The 25,019-nt window shown below is 18.7% G+C and overlaps 2 protein-coding genes and 4 pseudogenes across 2 annotated transcripts, besides 4 other annotated features; 1 reads left to right on the plus strand and 5 right to left on the minus strand.

Annotated features, from left to right (window-relative positions):
- PmUG01_08013800 lies at positions 1-972 on the minus strand (annotated as a pseudogene).
- Positions 1-972: a sequence feature (fam-l protein, pseudogene).
- Positions 973-3,593: 2,621 nt separating this feature from the next.
- PmUG01_08013900 lies at positions 3,594-4,441 on the minus strand (annotated as a pseudogene).
- Positions 3,594-4,441: a sequence feature (fam-m protein, pseudogene).
- Positions 4,442-7,940: 3,499 nt separating this feature from the next.
- Positions 7,941-8,918, minus strand: PmUG01_08014000 (fam-l protein; the record flags this gene model as incomplete). The annotated part of the gene is made up of 2 exons (XM_029004305.1): positions 7,941-8,705; positions 8,832-8,918. 2 exons carry the CDS (start codon positions 8,916-8,918, stop codon positions 7,941-7,943), a joined length of 852 nt encoding a protein of 283 aa, XP_028861007.1.
- A 3,138-nt stretch (positions 8,919-12,056) lies between these two features.
- On the minus strand, positions 12,057-12,905 carry PmUG01_08014050 (annotated as a pseudogene).
- Positions 12,057-12,905: a sequence feature (Plasmodium exported protein, unknown function, pseudogene).
- A 3,021-nt stretch (positions 12,906-15,926) lies between these two features.
- On the minus strand, positions 15,927-16,552 carry PmUG01_08014100 (annotated as a pseudogene).
- Positions 15,927-16,552: a sequence feature (Plasmodium exported protein, unknown function, pseudogene).
- Positions 16,553-22,481: 5,929 nt separating this feature from the next.
- On the plus strand, positions 22,482-25,019 carry PmUG01_08014200 (STP1 protein; the record flags this gene model as incomplete). Its single annotated transcript, XM_029004306.1, has 3 exons — positions 22,482-22,502; positions 22,627-23,635; positions 23,908-25,019. 3 exons carry the CDS (start codon positions 22,482-22,484, stop codon positions 25,017-25,019), a joined length of 2,142 nt encoding a protein of 713 aa, XP_028861008.1.

The following is a 25,019-nucleotide window of genomic DNA, read 5'->3' on the forward strand; positions in this document are numbered from 1 at the left end:
TTACCTTTTTCTGAACTTAATTTCTTGATATTTTTTTACTTTTTTGTGGTAGTAAAAAATTCCTAATATAATGGTGATACCCAGTAATAGGAGAGGTATACAATAAATTATATAAATTAGAAAAGGTTTAGTTATAAAAGTCCAGTCTTTTTTTAAACTATTATTTACAGTAACCTCAGATGTATACCACAAAAAGTCTAAATTAAGTTTCCGCAAGAAAGCACGTAAGGGTCTTGACCATTTACTTTCTAGTGTTCCATTCAATATTTTTAACAACCCCCCAATAATTCCATAACCACAAGAAAAATCTAATATTATAGAGATTGATAAAAACAAGAATAAGAATAAAGGTAAACAAATTCGTACTTTTTTTTTTTTAAATATTATTTTTCTGAAAAACTTATCAGTAATAGTTCTGTTGTTTTTAAGAAAATCTAAGTAATCTAATTCTTTGAATATTTTTTTTTCTATACGAGAATATGCTTTTGTTTCAAACATAAAATTTTTTTTTTCATATGTTGCTTATGACCTTCATTCACTGATGCGCTTCCATGTGACTGCTTTTTTGTTTCTGTGGTTTTTTCTGCATTATTAGATATGTACCTTTTGTCGTTTGATTCATATTTTGGTATATATTCTTGTAAATATACAGCACATGAATCCTTATCCTGCTTATAGTTTGCTAGTATCCTATATGTGCTTTCATCTATTTTCTTTTCAATCTTGTAGTTATGAACCGTAGTCATCTTAAATATACTCTAAAAAAAACAAAGTAAACATTTGTTATTTAATGAATGAAATATTTTATGCTAAAAAAGCTTGTTAACAAAAATAAAACACTAAAAATGGTAATAACCAAAATATTTTCAAATAATATTTTCATACTACGTCATTTTTAAAATGGTATATCCAGGATAAAAGTATAAACGCATAAATTTTAATACGTAAAAGTATCATCATTTTTTTTTCCATTATATAAAATTTTAATACTATAACTTATTCAAGAAAAAATAAATAAACAATAGTATAATATTCTTTTAATGTTAAAAAATAATTTATTATATATTTAGTATTTTTTTCATTTTCCTTTTATGTATTTATGAAGCGATAAAAAAAAAAACGTACATATAATATCTTTGACAGTAGACACAAAGAAAAATATCTTTAATTATATATAATAAAATTTTTATCTTTATTTTAATTTTAAAAAATTATTTTTTATTAAAAAAAATAATTTGAATACATTTATAAATATTCAAAAAATATAGTTTAATTATTTAATGTGGAACAATAATTAAATATTTTTTTATTCATCACCTATAAATATGTTAAAAAAAAAATAAGTTTACTGAATATTTCTAAACATATATTTCATGTAGTAGCATATAGAATGTAGAGAATATAGGTAATGAATTTTCCCTGTATTTAGATAATAACCAAATTTAGCAATATTTTTATTTTAATAATTCTAATTTTATAAACCATTTGTTTTCAAAAATTGGAAATTAATATTATATAATATAAATTATTATAATATTCTAATAATAATAAGGTTAAATAAAGCTTAGTTACTACAACAGTTTATATTATATTAATTGCGGCGATTTAACTATTTAATGATCTATAATGTATCTAGAAAAATATAATTTGCTAGATATTACAAAATATATAATTTAATATATATTTAAAAATTCAATAAATGAGAATTTTTTATTTTTGTATAATAATTTTTGTAAATTACGATTTTAAATTATGTTTAATTCATATTACTTTTAAATGAATTTTTTTTAAATTCTACTATATATTTTATTATTTATTTCGTTTTTTAAATAAATAAATAAATATATATATATATACTTAGAAGAAATTTTAATATTATATAATAAAATAAAAGTAATAATATATATTAATACTTGCATAACTGCATAATTATTAGAATATCATTGTTTCAATAATATATTCTTTTATGCAACAAACAATAAAAACACATATTATTTTCTTAACATTTTATTAAATTAAGCACATATAAGTAATAACTATAAAATAGAATTAATTAAGGAACTACGTAATAGTAATAATAAAATATTAAAAGTACGTATAAACTTATATATTACAACAACTTTGTCATACACCATATAAATAATAACACACATGCATTTTATAGTAAAAACGAAATTACACTAATTTTTGTTGAACAGTTCTTAGAAATAACTTGAATACTAACTCGCGCATCTAAGCCAAAAATATATTTGTATGTACGAATTGTATATAAGAAAACAGTTTGTGTTTTTTGTTTTGTTTTATTTCATTTACAAAATGAGAATTTAAATGTATGTGAGTTCTTACCAGTGAATATAAACTATATGTATCATTTTGCATTCTTTAAATAATATTAAATCTTTACTTATATATTTATAAAAGACCATGAATATAGTACAAATATATAAATAAATACCTACATATGATGAAATGCTTGTACACAATATATATTTATTTCGATTACTATTGATGATAATTTAGATTTTTACAGATACATATATTATATTTTTATCATTGTACAATTATTAGAAATAAAATTCTACCCCCCAAAAAAAAAAGAATTTTACGTATTTAATAATAATATATGATTAAAATTAACTCATTAATATAATCATTGAATAACATAAAAAATAAATTCATAATATATAACTTAAGTTTATTAAATTTCAAATTAATATATATTTAATTGATTTTCACTAAATTTAATTAACACTCCAACTTGGAATAATAGTAAAATAATTGGTGTTAACTCTTTTCATAACTGTTATTATATTGAATCCCTCAATTAGTAAGAAGTTATAAGCATAATTAAAAAATATAATTTTATTTTATACATTTATAACTGTACATTTATTAAATCTATAAAAAACAAAATATCTGTTAAAAAGACGTTTACAATTAATATATTTTATATTATATATTACACAAAACGTATTTTATAGAATAAACATGTTTTTTACTAAGCAATATATATCAATACTTAAATACATTAAAATTAATCTCTATATCCTGGCTTCCTGTAATTAAGCGCAAAACAAGACTCATTTATTTTTAATTTAAAACTAATATTACATTTTTCTTATTATATGAAAAAATAGTCAATTTATAATAGAGTCAGATATATAATATAAAGAATCATATACTAGTACAAATATAAATTATCACAGATCTACAAAAATTATATAAAATATGCTAATATATATTCATTTAAAAACAAAAACATAAATATTCCTACAAATATATATAAATTTACAAATATACAAATTATGCCATAAAAATATATTAGGCTACCAAATTAATTTAAAATATAAATTATAAAATATTAAAATATTTAATTTCAGAAAAAATGAATATAATGTTTTATTGTTAGATATCAAAGAGACCACGTAAGAACATGTGCATTTATAATATATTAGAATTATATATATGCTTCTTAAGTATATCACTGAAAATATTAAGGCTATGTTTACTTATTAAAGACGCTCTTACACATATATACATATTCTCTAATATAAATTTAACTCAGTCATCAACTTGATTTTTTATACCTTTCGTTATTGCAAAAGATCTTCTAAATTCTTATCAAAAATAGGATATCTGTCATAGTGATAAGTATCCCAAAGGCCATTATACAAGTATAGAGTTGTATTGCGTATACATCTTCCAACATTACAATTAATTTTATAAGTTCTATAAGCTTCTCGTTTACAGTATTTAAATATCCCATTCCTCTTACTGTTGAAGAAGTTATTCCTAAGAAAAAAAAATATATATATATATATATAATAACTCCAAATCCATAGCTTCTACATTTTATTTTTTAATGATATACCACGAAATCTCCTCTTTTTTTCAATCAAATCATCATAATTTCTTTTTTTAATCCATTTTTTTTCAAAATGAAAGTGTTTTCCATCAAAAATTCCATTATTATGATCTATATTTTCTGTATAGTACTGCGATTTATTTAATAAACTTTTTTTTGATTGATTATTTTTTCTTTTCGTTACTTTTTCATCATGAGATAAGTCTTTCTCTTTGTCAATTTCAGTATTTGGGAATCTTTCTTTTAAAAGTATATTATTTGAATCTTTGTTATGTTTATATTTTTCTAATAACATATAACGTTTTATATCTACTTTTCTATCATACTTACAGTTTCCTTCCAAAGATTTGCCATATATACACTAAAAATTCAAAGTAAATAATTAGATTTAATAAAAATAAATAAACTAATGGTAAAATATTGTAATGATTAATACAAAACAAACAAATTATAAATAATAAATATTATACTTATATGATATTGTTTTACCACATAATTACTAAAATTGCTTATCCATGTTAGAATGATAAACTCAGTAATTTTAATAAATATTATTATATTAATTTTGTGTTCCATTATATATATCTTTAATACTATATTATATTAAGGAAAATATTAACAAAAATATAATATGCTTCCAATAACAAACAGTTCTATATTTATAAAAAATTCTTTTTTTATAATTCTCTCATAAAAACATAATAAAATATATATAATTATAATTAATTATACTACATATAAATAGTAACATAACTTTAGAAATATATTGTATAACTAATAATGTTATATTAATATAAATATAAGTTTTATAAAAATAAATTAACTATAATTTGTTCGTATATAATTAAATATATATTTAATTTAATGTAGTGTATTAATTAGGTAATGTTTTTATTAATTATTTTCGGAATAAAATAAGAAATAAGAGTTTTTTGATATTGTATTTAAATATTGAGTTTATTTACTACATAGAATGTGCAGTACATATATAATATATCCCTCAATATATTAACGTAATAATTAATAATTTTAAGGTTGTTATCATAATAATAATTCTAAATTTGTAAACATTGTATTTAGGAAAATCTAGTTATATTTTATAGAACATTAATTATTATAACACTATAAAAATTATAATAACAAAATAAAAAAAAAACATTGTATATTATTACATATATAACAGGAGAATTAGCTTCTCCTTAATAAATATATTTTATTGTGTATAATTCTCTTAAAACGATGAATTTAATCTATACTACCTAATCTATAAAGATATATGCGCTATAATGCTAATAAAAATTCATTCTTTATTTTTGTGCTATTATTTTTAAAAATTACAATTTTTAATTTTGATTTATTCCATTATTTCTCAATGAAAAATCTCTATATTCGAGTACATTATACTTTAATTTTTTATTTATTATATATATATTTAGAAGAAATACTAATATGGTAGAAAAAGGATAAAGACCAAATGTTGTTAAAGATAAGATGTTTATAAAAATATTGCATGCAATTATATTAATTAATGAATATTCCAAATGAAATGAATTTACAATTAAGTATAATATGTATAATGAATAATTTTCACACAAAAAAAGGATAAGACAAAATAATTTACTAAAATGTATGTTTTAGTAATTTTTCTATTAATTTCAGAAGGTATATATTATTTTTTATTTATTCCTTTATAAATACGTTATGTCAGGAGCAAATATTAAAGGTGTACTAAAATAAATAAACATAAACATAAAAACAAATAATCATTTATTAAAAAAATTATAAACAAAAAATATATTATACCAAAATACTTGCCTTCTTTATGTGGAACTCAAACAGTGATAATTATGAAAAAGTTATACTCACAAGATATTATTGTAATAATCTGAAATATATCGTCATATTGTAGTTATGCCTAAAATAAATTATTTATACAAGGTAATAATAAACAACATTAGAAAATGTTAAAATATTACAAAAATTAATATCATAATATTTTTATAGTTTTACATTATTTATATTTTTACCTCAACATATATTCAACCTTTTTATCTATATTTTTATGTTACAATTATTTGAGTATTTAACGTTTTATAACACATAAAATATTGCCATATAAAGTATAAGCCATTGCATTTTTAAAATGTTTTAAAAAAAAATATATATGTATTATGAGATTATTTATGAAAAATAAATTCTCTATCTCACATATTCCTCTTAAATATTTAAATATAAATATAACTTTTTTGTTTTTTCTATATTTATTATTTCTAAACACTATTTTAGTATTTTCTTTTAAAAATAAATCATATTTTTTTAAATTATTTATGATTTTACTCAATTAAGCAGTAATATACAAATATATAAAGTTCTTTATAAAAAATATATTTATGTCCTTAATATATATTTACACAATATATGAATTATGCTACTGTATATATGTAGTAGTATAAATATCTTATTATATCATCATTCACCTCTAGATCCAATATTCTTTCTTTTAATCCTATCTTATAAATTTATTATGTATCCTAATATATTTTATTTTTAGATGGTAATATGTTCAGCACTGTATGCAATTAGACTAATTCATTTTTTTCCTTCAGTATTATTGTCTAAAATGTAATAAAAATATTTTTACTTTTACAAAGGAAATTTTAATAGATTTTTTCCTTTCTTTTTTAAAGAGTAAGTAATTTATTAATATTTCTAATATAAAATTATTGTACTTATTTAATAAAAACTTTTACAATCAAATATTGAAAATTTTTTAATAAAGCTAAAATAAAACTTATCTAATTAAAAAAAAAAAAACAATATAATATGCATATGAATTATCAATAAAAAAATAATGCTTCTTTTAATATCATTTTATCTAAAAATTTACATTATAAATATAAATGTATTAGTATTTGTTAATATAATTTAAATATATTTTTTTATACACCTTTAAAAAAATAATAACTCTTCAATTGATATATTTTTAGACATAAAAAAAGAGGACATAAATATAAAATATTACTTGCAAATTATTAGATGAATGCAGAACAAATATATATTTATCCATGACACCTATTTATAATTCACTTTTTTAGTGATGTATTGATATATTTAAAATTTTACTATTATGAAAGGCAAAAAAAAAAAAATAATTCATATTATCTATTAATATATAAGTACATTTAATTCATTAATATAATCATTTTATATTTTAAAAAATAAAAAATAATAACTTGAACTATTTATAAATATTCAGTATAATATATATTTAAGTAATTTTTTAAAATTAAGCTCAATTATAAAAAATGAAAAGTGTTTAGCCATACATTAACTGATCATATGTAGAAATCCTAAGTTAATCGATTATAAACAAAAAAATATTTAATAAAAATAATAATTTTATATATATATATGTTTTCTCTTTAAACCATTAAAAAAAAAAAAATGTTTGTTAGAAGGACGTTTAAATAAATAAGTTCTATAACACATTATTAATAAACGTATTTATATAATAATTATTAAATATTTCCTTATATAATATATATGTATCAATACAACAATATGCATTCGCATTTAATTGTTATATGAAAAATGTAATACATCTTTATTTAATATAAACCTAATTAAACATTTATTTAAATGTATCAACAAATAACCATTTTAGATTAGAAAGGGATCAAATAAAAAGACATCTTATTATAGTTAAAATATAAATCACCACAAAATGGTGATAAAATTGTAAAAATTATCTTTTTATATAGTAATAATAACGTACAAAAACATATACTTATACGAATATACTGTAATACATTAATTTACCCGAAGCCATTATTTACATTAAAGCTCAAACTATAATTTAAACTACAAATAGAAATATGTTAAAACATTCTAATTCACAAAAAAACTAAGATAGAATTTTTTTAACTTGTTCATAAAAAATTCCCTTATCTGTATGTTTATATATAAGAATTAAGCAATTATTGATATGCTTATTATATATATTTATATATATTGTAATTATTAGTTAACATTGATTATTTTATTACAAAAAAAAGTATGTAACTCATTATTAATTTTATCTTTGTCTGAACTTTATTCTTTCATATTTTTTAACTTTTTTATGATAATAAACAACCCTTGATATAAGTGTTATACCTAATATTAAAAACGGTAAGCCATATATTAGGATTCTAAATAATTTTAATAATACATGCAATTCACTGATATTATCAGACGTGCTTGCGATGGATCTCCAAAACCATTTTGCTTCTTTCAGCGATTCATATACTCTATTCAACCACCCATTTTCTCCCGATTCTTTTAAAATTTTAATAAATCCTATTGCATTCCACAACCCTTTTTGATCTACCAAAACCCACGATAAATCTACTATGGGCAGTAATGATAACAAAAAGAACAATAATAAAGGTAAAAGAAATAGTAGTACGCATTTTTTACGTATTATTTTTCTGTAAAACTTATTACTAATTGTCTTGTTGTTTTTAAGGAAATCCATAAAATCCATTTCTTTGAATATTTTTTTTTCAAAGTGGGAATAGTTTTTAGTTTCAAACATACACTTCTTTTTTTTCATATATGATTTACAGTTTCCTCTAAATTCTAATGGAGTTCCATTTGAATGTTTTCTTTTTCCAGTGTACCCTTCCATATTATTAGATATATCTTTTTTTTTCTTCACTCCATTATTTGTCATTTCCTCTTTTAAACTTACGCTACTTGAATATTTATCCTGCTTATATTTTGACAGTATACGATATGTTGTTCCATAAATTTTTCTACTATATATGTAATTTTCATCCAAATATTTATTAAATGTACTCTAAAAAATCCCGAAAAAAAAATGAATATCGAACAAATAAATAATCGCACACTAAAATAAGTACTAACAAAAATAAAACACAAAAAATAAGAATAACACAAATATATTTAAATAATAATATCATACTATATAAATGTTAATATAACATATCCAACTTAAAAGAGTAAGCTTAGGAGTTTTAATAAAGAACAGTGACTTTATTTTTTTTTCCATTATATAGAACTTTAATATAGAAATACAAGAAGTAAGAATATAATTAACAAAATATGGTACTCTTTTAAAAATGAAATATACAATTACTTTATATTTAATCTGTTTTTTATATTTTTTCGTAAAAACATAATGAAAACTATGTAACTATAATTTTTTTTACAACTGAGTTAATCAAATATCAATTTAAAAGTATATCATAAATTTTTTATCTTAACTATATATATATAAAAATAAAATTTATTAAAATGATCTTATTTAGATTTATAAATATTCAATATCTAAAATTTATTTATTTAAAATAGTAAATTATTTAAATTATGTTTTTATTAAATCTTTTCAAAATAAAATAAAAGAATATATGTTATTACTTAATATATGGAAATATTCAATATATAGAGAACGTAGAGAATATATATAATGCTTTGCTCTATATTTTAAGATAAATATTACTTCTTTTCATTGATACTTTTCTATTAATATTTTTAACATAAGAATTATATTTTTGGAAAACTTGTTATGACTATTAAATTATTAATTATTATAACAATATAATAATAGTAGTAACAAATGAAGAAAACTATAATCTGTACGACCTTTTCTATCATATTTTTAATATCTGATAGATTAGTTAATACGTAAATTTATGCATTTCTTTTATGGAAAATAATATATTTTAAAAATAAAATATACAACGTAGGAACTAACCCACAAAAAATACTTACTTTAAACGCAAATAAGAATTTATATTTTATCGCTACTATATAATTTTTAAATGGAATAATTTTTAATTATATATTATTAATATTAACATTTATAAATGCAAATTTTGTAAATTTAAGGATATTATTCAATTTTTTATTTTTTAATATATATATATATTTTAGCAGTAATATAAAAAAAAAAAAAAAAAAAAACTATGAAGTAATTCCTATATAAAATATACTAAATCCTAATATCTTTGGTTCATTAATATATTTGCATAATAATATTTGGAATAAAAAGAAATTTTTATTTTTGTTATTAATTTATTTTGTAATAAATATTAAATTAATTCGTATATCATATTATTAAATACACTGTTATGCAAGTGTAATCAAAATATAATAAATGTATTTTTTCTTTGATTGGTAAAACTTCATAATAAGCAAATTAATTGTCTACCATGTATGTAACCATTATAAATTAAAATTGAATTATCAATTTTTGAATATATACTACTAATAACATAAACCTGAACCAACAAGGGTTAAATACAAATTTATGTTATATAAAGAAAAGAATGTGACATTATAAAATGTCATAACTTTTAATATTTATTAAGATAAAAATATATAATTAAAAAACATTAAAAGTTGTATTAACAAGGTTGTTAATTTTTCTATGTATATATATTAATAATATTGATATTAAGGTATCAAGGTCCAATTATATTTTTTTTAAAATGATGATATACTTAAGGTGTTTCATGTTCTAATTTATATATATTCAAAAATACTTAGCATATGATTAATAAATCTAATAATTATCTAAATGGGACTTTCAATATGAATTTATAGTAGTGCAATTTCAACAAAATTAGAGATTAATAATGTTAAAATTCCATAAATAAATTTCTTACAAAACAGTATAATATATCTTTATTTATAATATAGAGATTTATATTTAAATTATAATATATTAAAGGTTATAGTATTGTTAAACCTCTATAACAATTTTATGATGTACTTATATATGTAATGTTCATACTATTAAAAACTTATATTATTTAAAAGTTAATTAAATTTTTTAAAAAATTCCTAGACATTAATATAATATATTTATATATTTGATATAACTATATTTCTATTACTGTTGACATAAGCACAAAAATAAAAAAATTGTCATAATAAAAATATTGAATAAATAGTTATTTATATAAAATAATATTATGGAAGAAAATGTATGTATTCATAAAATTTACTTAATTATAATTTAGTAATTAATTAATTTCCATTATAAACATATTATTAATTTTTAATAAGATATATGTTATATTAGACACAATACAATTAGTAACGGTTGTATGATATGCTTTAATGTCAAGTTAATATTATTTCAAAAAAATTATTCTACAAGTACAGTCAAAAAAAAAAAGTGTATTATATAAATATTATTATTTCTTCTTTTTTTTTTAAATGTAGATATCTATGTAACGTTTATAAAACATATTTATATACGATAAATATGGGCGTTAAAGAATAAAATTATATATGAGAATTATTTCATTTATTCAGTTATAAAACTTTATGAATTCTAAAATGGATAATATTTTATTAATAATTCATTCATAACAGTAAAATTTATTTTTATATTTGGATAATCTTCTACTTAAAATATAAAAACAAAATATAAAAAACTAATAAATATATTCACATATTAAATAAGTTATAAAATATATATTTCTGAAATAATACATTTTCATCTATTATTTTTTAAGTATACGTTTAAAAAATAAATACATATGAACAAAAAAAAAGCACAAGTATTTAATTTTATTAAGAGATGATCAGAATAATATTCTAAAACTGAAAATAAAAAGTAATAAGCTCCTTTAAAAGCTTCTTCATTTATACATTAACAACCTTATAAACATAGAAAATTCAAAATAGTTTTATCATTGTTACAAATTCAAATTGTCTAATTACAGGACTGAAGCTTTAGTTAATCTAAATTTTTTATATGTTAAATTAAATAACCACATATATATTACAATAAACATATACAAAAAAATTTTATTCATATATTTTTTTCATAATAAATCATATATTTTATTATGAAGTTTGAGTAATATTTATATCACATTTTTATAAAGTAAAAAATATATATAAATATCCTAAAATGTTGTATTAAATTACTGTAAATAAATACATTTTTATATGAAAATATATAAAGAAGAAAAATGTTATATATATCTATATATTTTCTTATATGATTTTTTAGATCAATATATATTAACATTTTTCCTGGTTTGTGCAATGTATTTATATACATGCAACAGAGAACATTCTTTAGAACATAATTTCTTAAAGCAAATAGCACATATTCACTGGTTACATAGAAAGAAAAATTTCTGAAAACTATATATTCATTATTAATAGGATGTAAATTTTTTTTCTGCTATATTATTTGTATATTTTATGAATTTTATCATTATATATGTAACCTCTGGAATACTTAAAATAAATATTAACAATTCAGTTATCTTTATATCTGAAGATATATACAAAATATAATCATACACATTATCAGGTAACGATCACTAAGACAACCAGAAATATAATTTTCTAAAATAAACAAAGCAAAGATGAATAAAAAAAGTATTACATGTAGAACAAATATCAAAAGTATACTCATACATCCTAAAAGTGTTAAACTTTTTTTCTTTGTAGTATCTTTACATTTTCTGTATTAATATATAGAACTAAATCTCATATATAATAAATTTCTTAATAAATTATATTTCGTTCCAAATGGATTATACATAATTATGTGGATTTCTTGACTAATTTTTTAGATATAGCTCTTGAATTGTCTTTATACTTAGGTTCATATTCCGATGTACAAATGTCTTTACTTTCTGAATCATCACACACATTTGTTGGTAACTTATCTTTAAATACTATATTTTTATTTTCGTTTCATATTCTGAAAATATCCAATCAAACATATAATACAATCTGTTAATTGTGTTGTTCTTATTTTATAAACAATTATGGAAAATACCTAGAAAGGAAAAAACATGTTTTAATTATTTATAATAAAATAAATTTATAAGCACATAAAAAAATTATTATATAAATATATACATTATAATAAACAACAAAGCTTATAAAAAAAAATTTCTGAGAGGTAACAATTTTACTACTGTATTGGTATAAGCACATGTTAAATAAAAAGAGCAAATGAGATAGATTTAATTAAAATAAAATATTTTTTATATTCATTCATGATACAAATATTTCAGGTTATAATACTTTTGAATAGATACAAAGATAATACGCAATACGTTCTAATTAAGGTCTAGTATTACATATATTAATATTTTATCATTTTTTCCTTTTAATAAAGAATTAAATTCCTTATATAAAATACATATATAAAGAATACTATATAATATATAATTTTAAAAAGTTTTTCGTACATATAACCAATAATATATTATTTATAAGAAAATTAGCATTAATTAAAATAAATTTTACTGGAACTTTTATTGTTAAAAAAATTCTCAGGCTATATATATATATATTAATTTTATATTGAAATAATTTAAAATATTTACTATTAATAATTTTGAGGAAGAGAATAACATCATATTACTTCTTTTCATTTTAAACTTTTATAATTCATATATAAAAAATAAAATATATATCCTGTATAGGAATATTATCATATTTTAGGAATATAGCTACGGTGTTTCCTCTGTGCTTCCTATAAATAAATGTAATTTGGTGTACTTATTGTACTTTTTAAATTTTAATTGATAATTAAAAACACAAAATCTTGTATTAAATATAATATTATGAAAAGATTAAAAAAAAAAAACAAAAAATAAAAATTTTTATCGAATAAAATATAGGCTAACACAAGGAATATATTTAAGATATGTCGAAATTTATATGAACCTTTTTTTGAAAAAGTTCATTCTTGGATTAAATACTCTTAAAATATTTCTTTTAATTCAAAAAGCAAAATTAAAATTAACAGCCCTATAACATAGTAACAAATAATAATAAAAATAACATTAGAATTATTATATAATTTAAATATATATATTTTATTTTTAACTAATAGTATAATATTTTAATTCAAGAATTCACTTATTTTCCTTTATTATTATTTTTTTTTAAATATAATAAGTTTATGGGTTTCTTAAAAAAGTAAATAATAATAAATAAAAAAGATAGTAAAAGTAAATTTAATAAAAGAAAGTGTTTCGTAATTTTGATCAATCAAAAAATATTTAGATGAATTTATATTTTAAAATACTGTGGAATGATAATATGTAATAAAATTATGGAAAAAATGTTATATTAAATATTCACCTTAAAATATTATAAATGAGAGAAGGTTATATTAATTTTTTATTCATATATATGCAAATTCTACCGATATTCATATAATAAATAAAAAATTCTATTAAGTGAATGAAAAAGAAATAATTTAGGTGTTTTATAAAATAATATTTATAAAAGAAGAAATATTCATATACTAGTATGTTTATTTGTTCTTATTTATTTCAACTAAATACTGGAAATTATTATGAATAGATTATATAATAAATATATTACTTTGAAAAAATAAATAATAAGTACTTATTCATTTAACTAAACTTTTTGCACTTTTAAGAATAAGTTAATTAAAAGAAAAAAAAAGTAACTTTGTGAAATATGTAAATACCACAATAACCATCATTATAAAGTATATCTTCTAAAAACTGTCTAAAATTATAATATGTATATATATAATTATTACAAATATATTTTAACATAGACATTTAAGAAATTTTTATGAAAAGTTATTAAATCAACAATTAAAAAACTATAATAAAAAATTACCTATTCATTCATATATTGGTAATTAATAGATGTATTGAAAATTAGGAATATCTTTAATATTTACATAATAGTACTTTAAATAATTCCAGTACATATAATATATTTCTGATAAATGAAATGAACCCTAATTCTAAATATTAAATATTCACTTATAAATTATATACAAAAAAAGAGTAATTTATGTTTACTCTATTTAAAAAATAAGTGTTATGAATATGAATATATCAATAATTGTCAATTACAACTATATATATTTATTCATTTTTAGAATAGTATTAATATTTTAATTTATAAATTTATAGGAAAAAATAGAAAATAACACAAATATATAATTATTTATTTACACATAATATCATGACAGTAGAATTGTATCCATTCATTTTTATTATTCGCGTTGAAAACTTTTTTTTTCATATATATAAAGAACATTTCTTAATTTACTAATAATAAATATAATAATTAAACATATTACATAATAATAACTAATTAAAATTAACCCATTATTATAATCCTTTATTATCTTAATTTATAAAAATAATTTATGGTATATTTATTTATAAATATTTGATATAATACATATTTAAGTAATTTTGCAAGTACAAAGTACGCACACACATAGAAACAATAATAGTATGGCAACTTTTTTTTATTCATAATTTAATTTCAAAGAATTACAAACCAAAAATTATTAAAAAAATATATATAACCAATATCTAATAAAGATATTATTTTATAATATATTTATATTTTACCTTTTAAAACATGAAATAGTTCTAAACATTTATTAAAGAGCTACGTACTATAAATATACTTATTTCATGTTATAAAAAATCTTTAAAAGAATATGTTTTATGCTTATATATAAGTAATAAGTAAATACATATATATATATATATTAATGCAACCAAATGTTTTCCCTTTGTTCTGTTAAAAAAAATGGAGACATTATCATCCTTATTTCAAAACTAATAATAGTCTTATTAGAATTATACGAAATAACTAATCATTCTGTATTATAGAAACGTAAAAAATTCAAACAAACACGTTTTCTTTTCTAATACAGATTATATCACATCTATAAAATCACATAAAATAAGCTATTATATATTAATTTGAACCTAAAAATATGCACTGTTCATAATAATCTATCTAAATATACAGTTATACACACCCTCGGAATGATATTTAATTAAAATGAAGCAATACTATAAAATATATATTCAAAGGCACTAAAACATTCAAATCCTTAAAAATACTAATAGAACATTTATTTTCTCTTGTTTATCAAAAATTATAGATATGTATAAGTACATTTATGTAATTTAATGAATTATACATATGTTTATTACGTAAATAAATATATAGCATTTATTTATTCATATTAGTCCGTACTCTATAAATAAAAATATATCTTTTATCCATTCAAACCTTTCTTCTTTAAAATTCTTTTATGTTTAATAAGTTTTATATAAATAAAAGATAACCATATTATCAATATGACAATTTATATATCATATAATACAAGAAATAAAGTAAAATCATAATATTGATCTTGTCCAGCAGTCATTTTTTTAAATGTACCATATATTGCAGTTCCTAATGATACTAATAACACTCACAAAAATACTACAGTAAGTATAAACATATTATGTCTTAATATTTTAAGTACTAATTTTTGGTAAACCTTATTTCTAATTGATGCATTCTTTTTTCTAATAAAATCTACGTAATCAAGATGCTTGAAAAAGTTTTTTTCAATATGAGATAATTTTTCTTTTTTCCATATATTACTTTTTTTTTACCTTATATTGTTTTTTGAATTCTTCATATAATGAACTTCATCTTGATTGTGCGTTTGTTTGTTTGTTCCCATTTCTGTTGTTGGATATAACTTTTGCGTAATACTAATCACAGTTAGGTATATGTTGTTGTGTTTCTATAAAATTTTAAAACAGCTTTTTCTTCACATTCTTCGATTAATCGATAATTTCTTAAATGTAATTTTTTATTATACCTATGCTCTCTCACCCGTATATTAAAAGTATTTTAATAAAAAAAATTAAATATTTATTATTGAAAAGATTGTATAATTTCCTTCTAGACAATGATATTAATAAGACAATGCTTTGCAAATATAAAAAATATAACTTTCCTTTAAAAACAATTTTTTACCTCTTCAATGTAAAATTGACTTATCGAAGTTAAAAGGATAAACTTAGCAATTTTAATAAAAAGGTATGATGTAATTTTGTGTTCTATGATATGTAATTTTAAAATTGTATTATATTCAGCAAGAAAACAACAATACTATAATATATTCTAAATTATATTGTATACCACATTTATTTATAAAAACATAATATAATATAAATAAATGAATTGATTTTTACGACAGAAACAAAAAATACAAACTTTAAAAATATATTATATTATTTTTATTTTAACGTTATGTATAAAAAGTTAATTTTAATAAATATAATATAATTTGTATTCATTCATAAATATTTAAAATGTACAATTATATTATTTAATATTGCACAGATATTATATAATTTTATTTTTATTTCATTTCAAAGTACAAAAGATAAATGTGATTACTTAATATTTATAAATATTCTAATGATACAAAATATAGAATATATAGGATGTATATTAAGTATACTTCTATAAAAAAAGATGTGATATAGAATATTAATGGAGTTTTGCTATTAATAATTCTAGTTTTATAAATATTATATATTCAAAAATCTTATTCTTAGTAAAATACTATTAGAACAATACAATAATAGTCATAACTTATAAAAATAATACTATTTTGTAGAATTATTAGTGCTTTAATGTTTACAGTGCGCCATTAGTTTCCACGTATATAATATGCATTTTTTTACGGTCTATAATTTATTTAAATAATCTAATATATAAAATTCTACATAACGTAAAAAATAATATGTATTTCAATGGTAAGTAAAGACTAATTCAATATTTTTGTAAAATAAATTTTGAAAGTTATAATTGTAATTATCCTAATCTATACAACATTTTCTAAATGAAACATTTTATACAAATTTTTTTTAATTAAATACATATATTTAGAAGAAATATAAATATAATAAAAAGAAAAAAAAATCAGTAATGTATTATTAATCTATTAGTTTAATATTTTCTATTCATATAAAATTAAAATAATAATTCCAGTTTTCGATCTTTAATAAGGTAGTATACATTACTATGTACGACATTATTTTAATCGTTATTATGTGAAAAATAAATAAAGTATTTTTGTTTTAACTTATCATTTTAATAACTTTTTGCTAATAAATACCTATAATTATTCAGATTTAAATAATTTATTAAATTTTTTTTTTTTTAACTTATAAAATATATTACAAAGTTGATTTCTTTATATGGAAAAATCTTCCAAGACATTTATTTATAAATAAAATTTTTTAATTTTAACAATTTTCATTAATAATAAATTGTTTAAATCTTTTTTAAAAGATAAACATGTGTTTGTATAAATTATTTATATCTTTCCCAATTTCAGAAGTCCTATCCAAAACATTTAATTTTCTAGTAAACTATTATATTTTTTCATTATTATGTATATATATCATAAGGTTATTTTTTCTCTATATATATATCACAACATCATTTACTCACTTTTATTTCATATCGTTTTTATATTTAAAAAATTATATTATTAATATATAATAATAAAGAAAGAATAAAAGAAAAAGATATTAAATTTAAATTTACACAATATAATTTTCATATTTATACTAGCTATAATACTGCATCTACAAAAAATAATCTATTCATTAAAATATTTAATTTCTATCAAAAATAATATATTCTTTATATGATTTCATATATAATTTAGAAAGGAAACCTATGTTCTGATTTTATACAAAGAAAAAATGTTTTGTTTTTCACTTTTTCGTATAATTTAAAAAATAAATTATATGTTTTATTATTTCAAAACAGTTTCCGTATTTCAGTTAATACATAAATATTTTTCATCTATGTTAAAACATGTGATTAAATATATAATACTAATATAAATAGAAATGTTGCATAAAATACAATCATATGTGTATACATTCGAAAACGTTAAAAATATATGTGTTATTTCTAAATATCTTAATCGCCGAAGTGTACGTTACGTAAAATAAGATAATGAAGTACATAAAAGTAATGAATCTAAAAATTATACAACACCCGAAAAATACTTATTTTCAGGTTTAATACTACCAAAGAAAACAACTTCTGAAGTTACGGTGTATGAATTTATCTATTTATTTCCCTTAATTATATTAACATTTGTAGCACCATTTTACATGTTTCGTTTTGTCTAGTACTATAAATTATTTTACTCAAAATTCTAAACGACCTCATAACCAAAATAGTATGTTACTAAAAGTTATTACTTTTTCAGTAGTACTGTACATATAAATCTGCAAATCATTTAATAATAGTTTGCATCATCTGAACTTTGCTTTGACTTCATTAAGAAAAATTTAAAATATGTATATTAACAAAATTACACAATATATACATATATATGGTTTTGTTAAAGATCAAACATATTCGGCTTATAGAAAGTATTGTATAAAGTATAATGTACAAAAATATAATTTATAAATGTGAAATACTTTATGTGTTTATACATATAGATTAGAATCCTGAACAATTATAATCAAATGTATATCAAATAAAAAAAAGGAAAAGGAAATGATGGAATAATTTTTTTAAATAATATAACTATAAATGTAGTAATATATGCGTAAGATTATTATAAAACGCTAAAAATAATATATATAAAGATACATGTAAAAATTGTAAAAAGGTAAAAAAATAATATATATATAATAGAAAGACAAATATTCTAGGAAAAATTATAAATAATAGAAAAACAAAATTATAAAAAAGAATTAATTTCAATTGAATAACTAATATCCATAATATTGTTCAACATGAATGCAGTGTAAATAATATTTATCAAATGGAACTAATACAAATAATACATAAAAATTTATATGCTACAAAAGGACAAATTAAAAACTTAATAATCGTAATGATAGTTGTATCCGTACAGGATAAACAAAATAATATTTAAAAAAATTATAAATTCATAATAATAAGGATATTTCATATATTAAATTAGGATTTATAGATAAATAATAATTTTTAAACTAAGATAATTAAATTAGTAGATATGTGGTATATTATGAACCCCAGTTATTGAATCATTCATACCAGAACAATAGGATTTTATAAATAATAAATTATACAAAAGGTGATCTTAATTAATCCAACGAGATGAAATGATACTTATCAAAATATAAAAATAAGATCATATTTTCTACATTATAATAATATGCATAAATATAATTTATTAATTTATTTTCGAAAATACTATTTAAATTACGTTCCTTTTATAATTTGATATGACTATATATTTTTCTGTATAAATAAAATTAAATTAGTTATCTTAATACATATTTATCATCAAAATAAATCATTTTATTTTATTTTTAAGGTATACTATTATTTAAGACTGTTTATGTTGTAATATTATGTTAATAATAATGAACTCTAGTTTGAATAACATGAACTATAAATTTTAATACTTAAGTGCCTTTTTATAATAATATATACCACAGAATTTACATTGTGTTTCTGTGAACATTCAATATGAAAAAATTGTAGTTTGTTATTTAAACAACTAAATCATCTTAAATTCATTCAATTTTACCTATTTTTTCGGCTTTGTGTTGTAATACGTTTTAATTATAGAGCATTTCCATTAGTATATATTATGTTAATATTTAACATAAAAATATATTTATTTTCATATTAAATATTTTCTTTTAAATAAAAAAGAAAATAATATATTTATAATATTTCGAAGAAAACTTAAATATTTCATATGAACTGTAATTAATTTTGCATTATTTTTAAATAAAAAAAAAATATATATATATAAATTTCAGTATTATAGAAAAATTCTGATTATATATTAAAAAGCATAATTAGAAATACATTAACAACAACAAAAAAATATATTTTTTATTATATTTTTAAAATAATACAAAAAAAAAAAAAAAGAAGGTTTTTTTATAAACATTTTATAACTATTCCTACGCAGTTTTTATTGAAATGTTTTCAAATATTTAAGAAAATCATATTTTATTTTTTGTTGCCAGATATGAATCCACAATTATATGTTCATTACATAAATTATGTTTACATATATTTATGTAATATGTTCATATATCGAAATATAAATAATATATTTTATAAAACATCATAAATTATTTTTATGTATTATCCACAGTAAATTGATATTAAGTAACATATCTAACCAAAAAAAAATGGGATAATTTATAAGAAATTAAAATACAAAGGACAAAACATTAAAAAAATAAATTTTATATAAATAATTCAAAGCATAAAAATTAATTAAAATATAACTCCTTATTATGAATGATTCACTAAATATAACCATAATAATGTAATTTTATATATTAAGTGATTAGTTACAAAAATTTATAATTAGTATATATTTTCTTAATTTTATTGCCATTCTCTATTATCACATATACTTGTTACAAATGAAAATTTAAAATAAGGAATAATATATGTACACTATAATATAATAACTAGGGTTATTTGTAATACGTTTAAATATTTTTGCAATTTTATTTAAGTAATCGTGTCTTAAAAAATATTATAAATATTGCATGAGCTTTTTTATCTATTATACCAAATAAATATATTAAATATTTTTAATGAACCTATTAGAATATATGTATAAAAAATTACAGAAAAATAATAACAAACTGTCTATATTTTAATCTTTTATCTAATTTAATATATTATTCCTTTTGTCTTCAATTATTATGTTATTATTCTTTATTTGACTGTTATAATTTATTTTATAGTGTTTTCAAAAATTTTGTATAATTAATTTTGTTAAAATTATTCCATAATATTTTTGCATATTTTGAATAAATGTTCATACATATTTTCGTTAATTATTACAACTAAATATACTTTTAATTAAATGAATATTTTTTCAAATGAAACAATTCTTATATAAAAGTGTTAATAGGCACATACAAAATAAAATATATGTTTAATAAAATATACTTTATTAAGATTATTCAATGGAATAACATTTATCACAAATAACGAATTTATAGGTAATAGATAAAAATAAAATATTAAGTATCACAAGTGCATTTTAATAATAACTTTTATTTAAAATATAGATAAAATTTAATATAATTTATATATTATTAATTCTCATACACATTCACAATACAATAAATAAATAAAATCATTAACAAAATAATTATAAGTATATAATGGCCTATGACAATAATAAATAAATAAATAAAATAAAACAAAAAACATAAAAAAAATAAATTATTAATACAGATATTAATTTGGTTTATATATTATTTATTCTAGTAGAAACGTATAGATTAAAGAAATTATTTATATTAATATAGGTAATAATATTTATATATATGTTTTTGTCTTAAATAAAAAAGGGAAAAAACTGCAATATATAGATTAATGATGTTTTTTCAGAGCTTAAATAATATATGTTACATAAATTATATGCAATGTTTTCTTGTTAATATTTTGGATTTTTCTTTATAAATATACACTATATTTACATAAAATATATGTGACTTAATATAAAACTATGGTTAGGTTCCATCTCCAGTTTTGATGTATTTAAGTTAAAAAAAGTTATGTATCACATGAAATAAATAGAAATGTATTCATTTACGTTATAAAACATACATAATTTCTGATGTATATAATATTTGTATAATTTCTTTTTATATAGAAATATTAATATAAAATTATCCTATATATAAAAAAAAGACATAACTTTGTATTATTTTTTCAGATTTTTGTTTCCAAATAACTGCAATATTAACGTAGAACCGTTATGAATAATTGTTTTCCCACTGTAATATTGAATGTTTTATAATATTGTTTATATTATTCATATATAATTTATAATAAAATAAGTAATGATATGATTAATTTAAAAATTAGGGCTTATATAATTTTTAATAATATTTTTTTTATAGAATACTAGCATTTATGGCACTGAGGCATGGTTGTTCCGTATCGATATAAAATTTAAAAATATTCAAAATCATATAATAGAAAAAACGACTTTCCTCAAAAATGAAAACAATAAATTAAATTTCAGAAAAACTTGCAGAGATCTGGCTGATTATTTAATTAATGAAAAGAAAGATCCACCACCTTATAAAACACAGAGTAAATGGGAATTTGCACTAAAGTACTGGTTACAACAGTACTACAAAGGACTGAACAAATATGGAGGATGTTTTATGATTTTAAATGAAGAAGATAAAAAAGTTTTAGATTTAATATATGAAGCAGAAGATTTCTGTTCTGAAAAAAAGGGAAAAAAACCAAATTGCATTAATACTGACGAACGTAATAACAAGAAATGTGATAGTTCATGTTTAAGTAAAATTCAGGCTTACAATGCATGGGTTAATAATAGAAAGATGTATTTTAAGAAAAACGAAGATCTAATTAATAGAAAATGCAAAAGTATAAATTCATTATTACCATTTCCAAAACGATCTTGCGACGTTCTTAATGATAAAACACTTGAAGCACTTCCTGAATGCGAGCTCTCGGACCCTTCTATAGATCATACAACTGTACAACAAAATAAAGAGCAACATCCAGATGTATCTCATGATTTAACTATACGTCAAGATCAAGATTCATTAAAATCTTCTTTGCAAACACAAAATTTAAGTACACAACAATCTGAATCTGCACCAGATCATCAAGCAGAAGATAAAAAATCATTATCTGGAACACCAAATATGAAAAATCAAGCTGATGTTGCAGAATCACTACAAACCGAAACTTCAAGTATTCCTAAAAATTCCGACATTTTATCTTCAGAAACATCGACAGAATCATTATCAGCTGCTTCAGATACTGAAACCGTAATGTTACCCCATGGTCAAGGAATTATTCCATTATTTCCTGAAACATTAGAACCTGTCTCTAGCACCTTTATTTCCCCTGCACTTAATAAAACACCAGGTATCACTAATATTCCCTATTATTTTAATTTTTTTAATAATTACATTAAATAATATATATATATTTAAGAACATACTATAGGTCAAGAAGAAAATGCTCGTAGCACAAGCATATCATCTATCCTAATAAGCTTTATGATTATTATTGTATTTACCTTTTTTATTAAAGTCAGATAAAACATAAGTATTAAAAAAGATGCAACCATTCAATTATGGCCGTAATTTATTTTAAATATCTTCAATTTTTTTCTTTTTTGTAGTGCGCTTTAATAGGATTATTAAAAAAAAAAAAAAGCATAAAAAGAAGACAAGTAAAATTACTTCGAGTACTAATACCTTCACATTCTAACAGAAAAAAAAATTTTTTAACGCATGATCATCCAGAAAATACAATATATGATGAGAAACAAATTATAAAAAAATTAAAAATACATGAACATGATATGATAAAAAATATAAAGTCGTCAAAGCAAAAAAAGGATAGATTTAAAACCATTATAGAAGTACATATGGAAGTACTCGAAGAATTCAAAAATGAAGAATGGGAACACAAAAAAGGAGAATTTTTAGAGTTATGCCTAGAAGTGTTTGCAGAAGAGGAATATAGAACATATCCTAATTTGAGTAATGGAGAACTGATAATGGCAAATACTAGAAGTATTAATGACATTGAAAAACAAAAAATTTTATGTAATAAATGGATAAAAGAACATCGAAATATTTCTGAAAAATTAAAAAAAACAGTATGGTTTAATTATTTGAAAAATGAATGGAAAAAAGAAAAAGCTTCCATAAAAGAAACTGAAGAATTAAAAATGAATTTTTCAATTGAAATTCAAAAAATTTCATTTTCAGAAAAAGAAAAGAATTTATGGAGAGAGTGGATATCAAAAAATCGTATGATTATAGATCGATACATGGAACAGGAATGGGATGAAGTATTGACACAAGAATTGCTCAATATGATAGATGAGTGTGTAAATGAAGAATTTAAAAATAATATTTCACTTCTAAATACAAAAGAGTTACAGCAGAAGGTAAGTTATGAAGAATTATATAAATATATAAAAAAAAAATTACTAGCAAAATTTTGTATACTAGTATTCATGATGGTATTGGAAGAATGCAAAAAAGAAGATTTTATAGAAAATGAGGGATTACATTTGGATAGTTACATAAATGACTGCACAACAGAAGTAAACTTAGGGAGGAAATCAGATGTTACAAAAGAAATAATTGAATTTAATGGCAATGTTTTAGAAAATACAGAAAATACAAAAATTCCTGCTTATACAGGGGAGGAAGGTCTTAGACAGGAAATAGAAGAATGGATAAAAGAAGATGATACAGGGGCGAATTTCATATATAATAACAGTGTAGAATAA

The sequence above is a fragment of the Plasmodium malariae genome (genome assembly GCF_900090045.1).
Source record: "Plasmodium malariae genome assembly, chromosome: 8".
Classification (NCBI taxonomy): domain Eukaryota; phylum Apicomplexa; class Aconoidasida; order Haemosporida; family Plasmodiidae; genus Plasmodium; species Plasmodium malariae.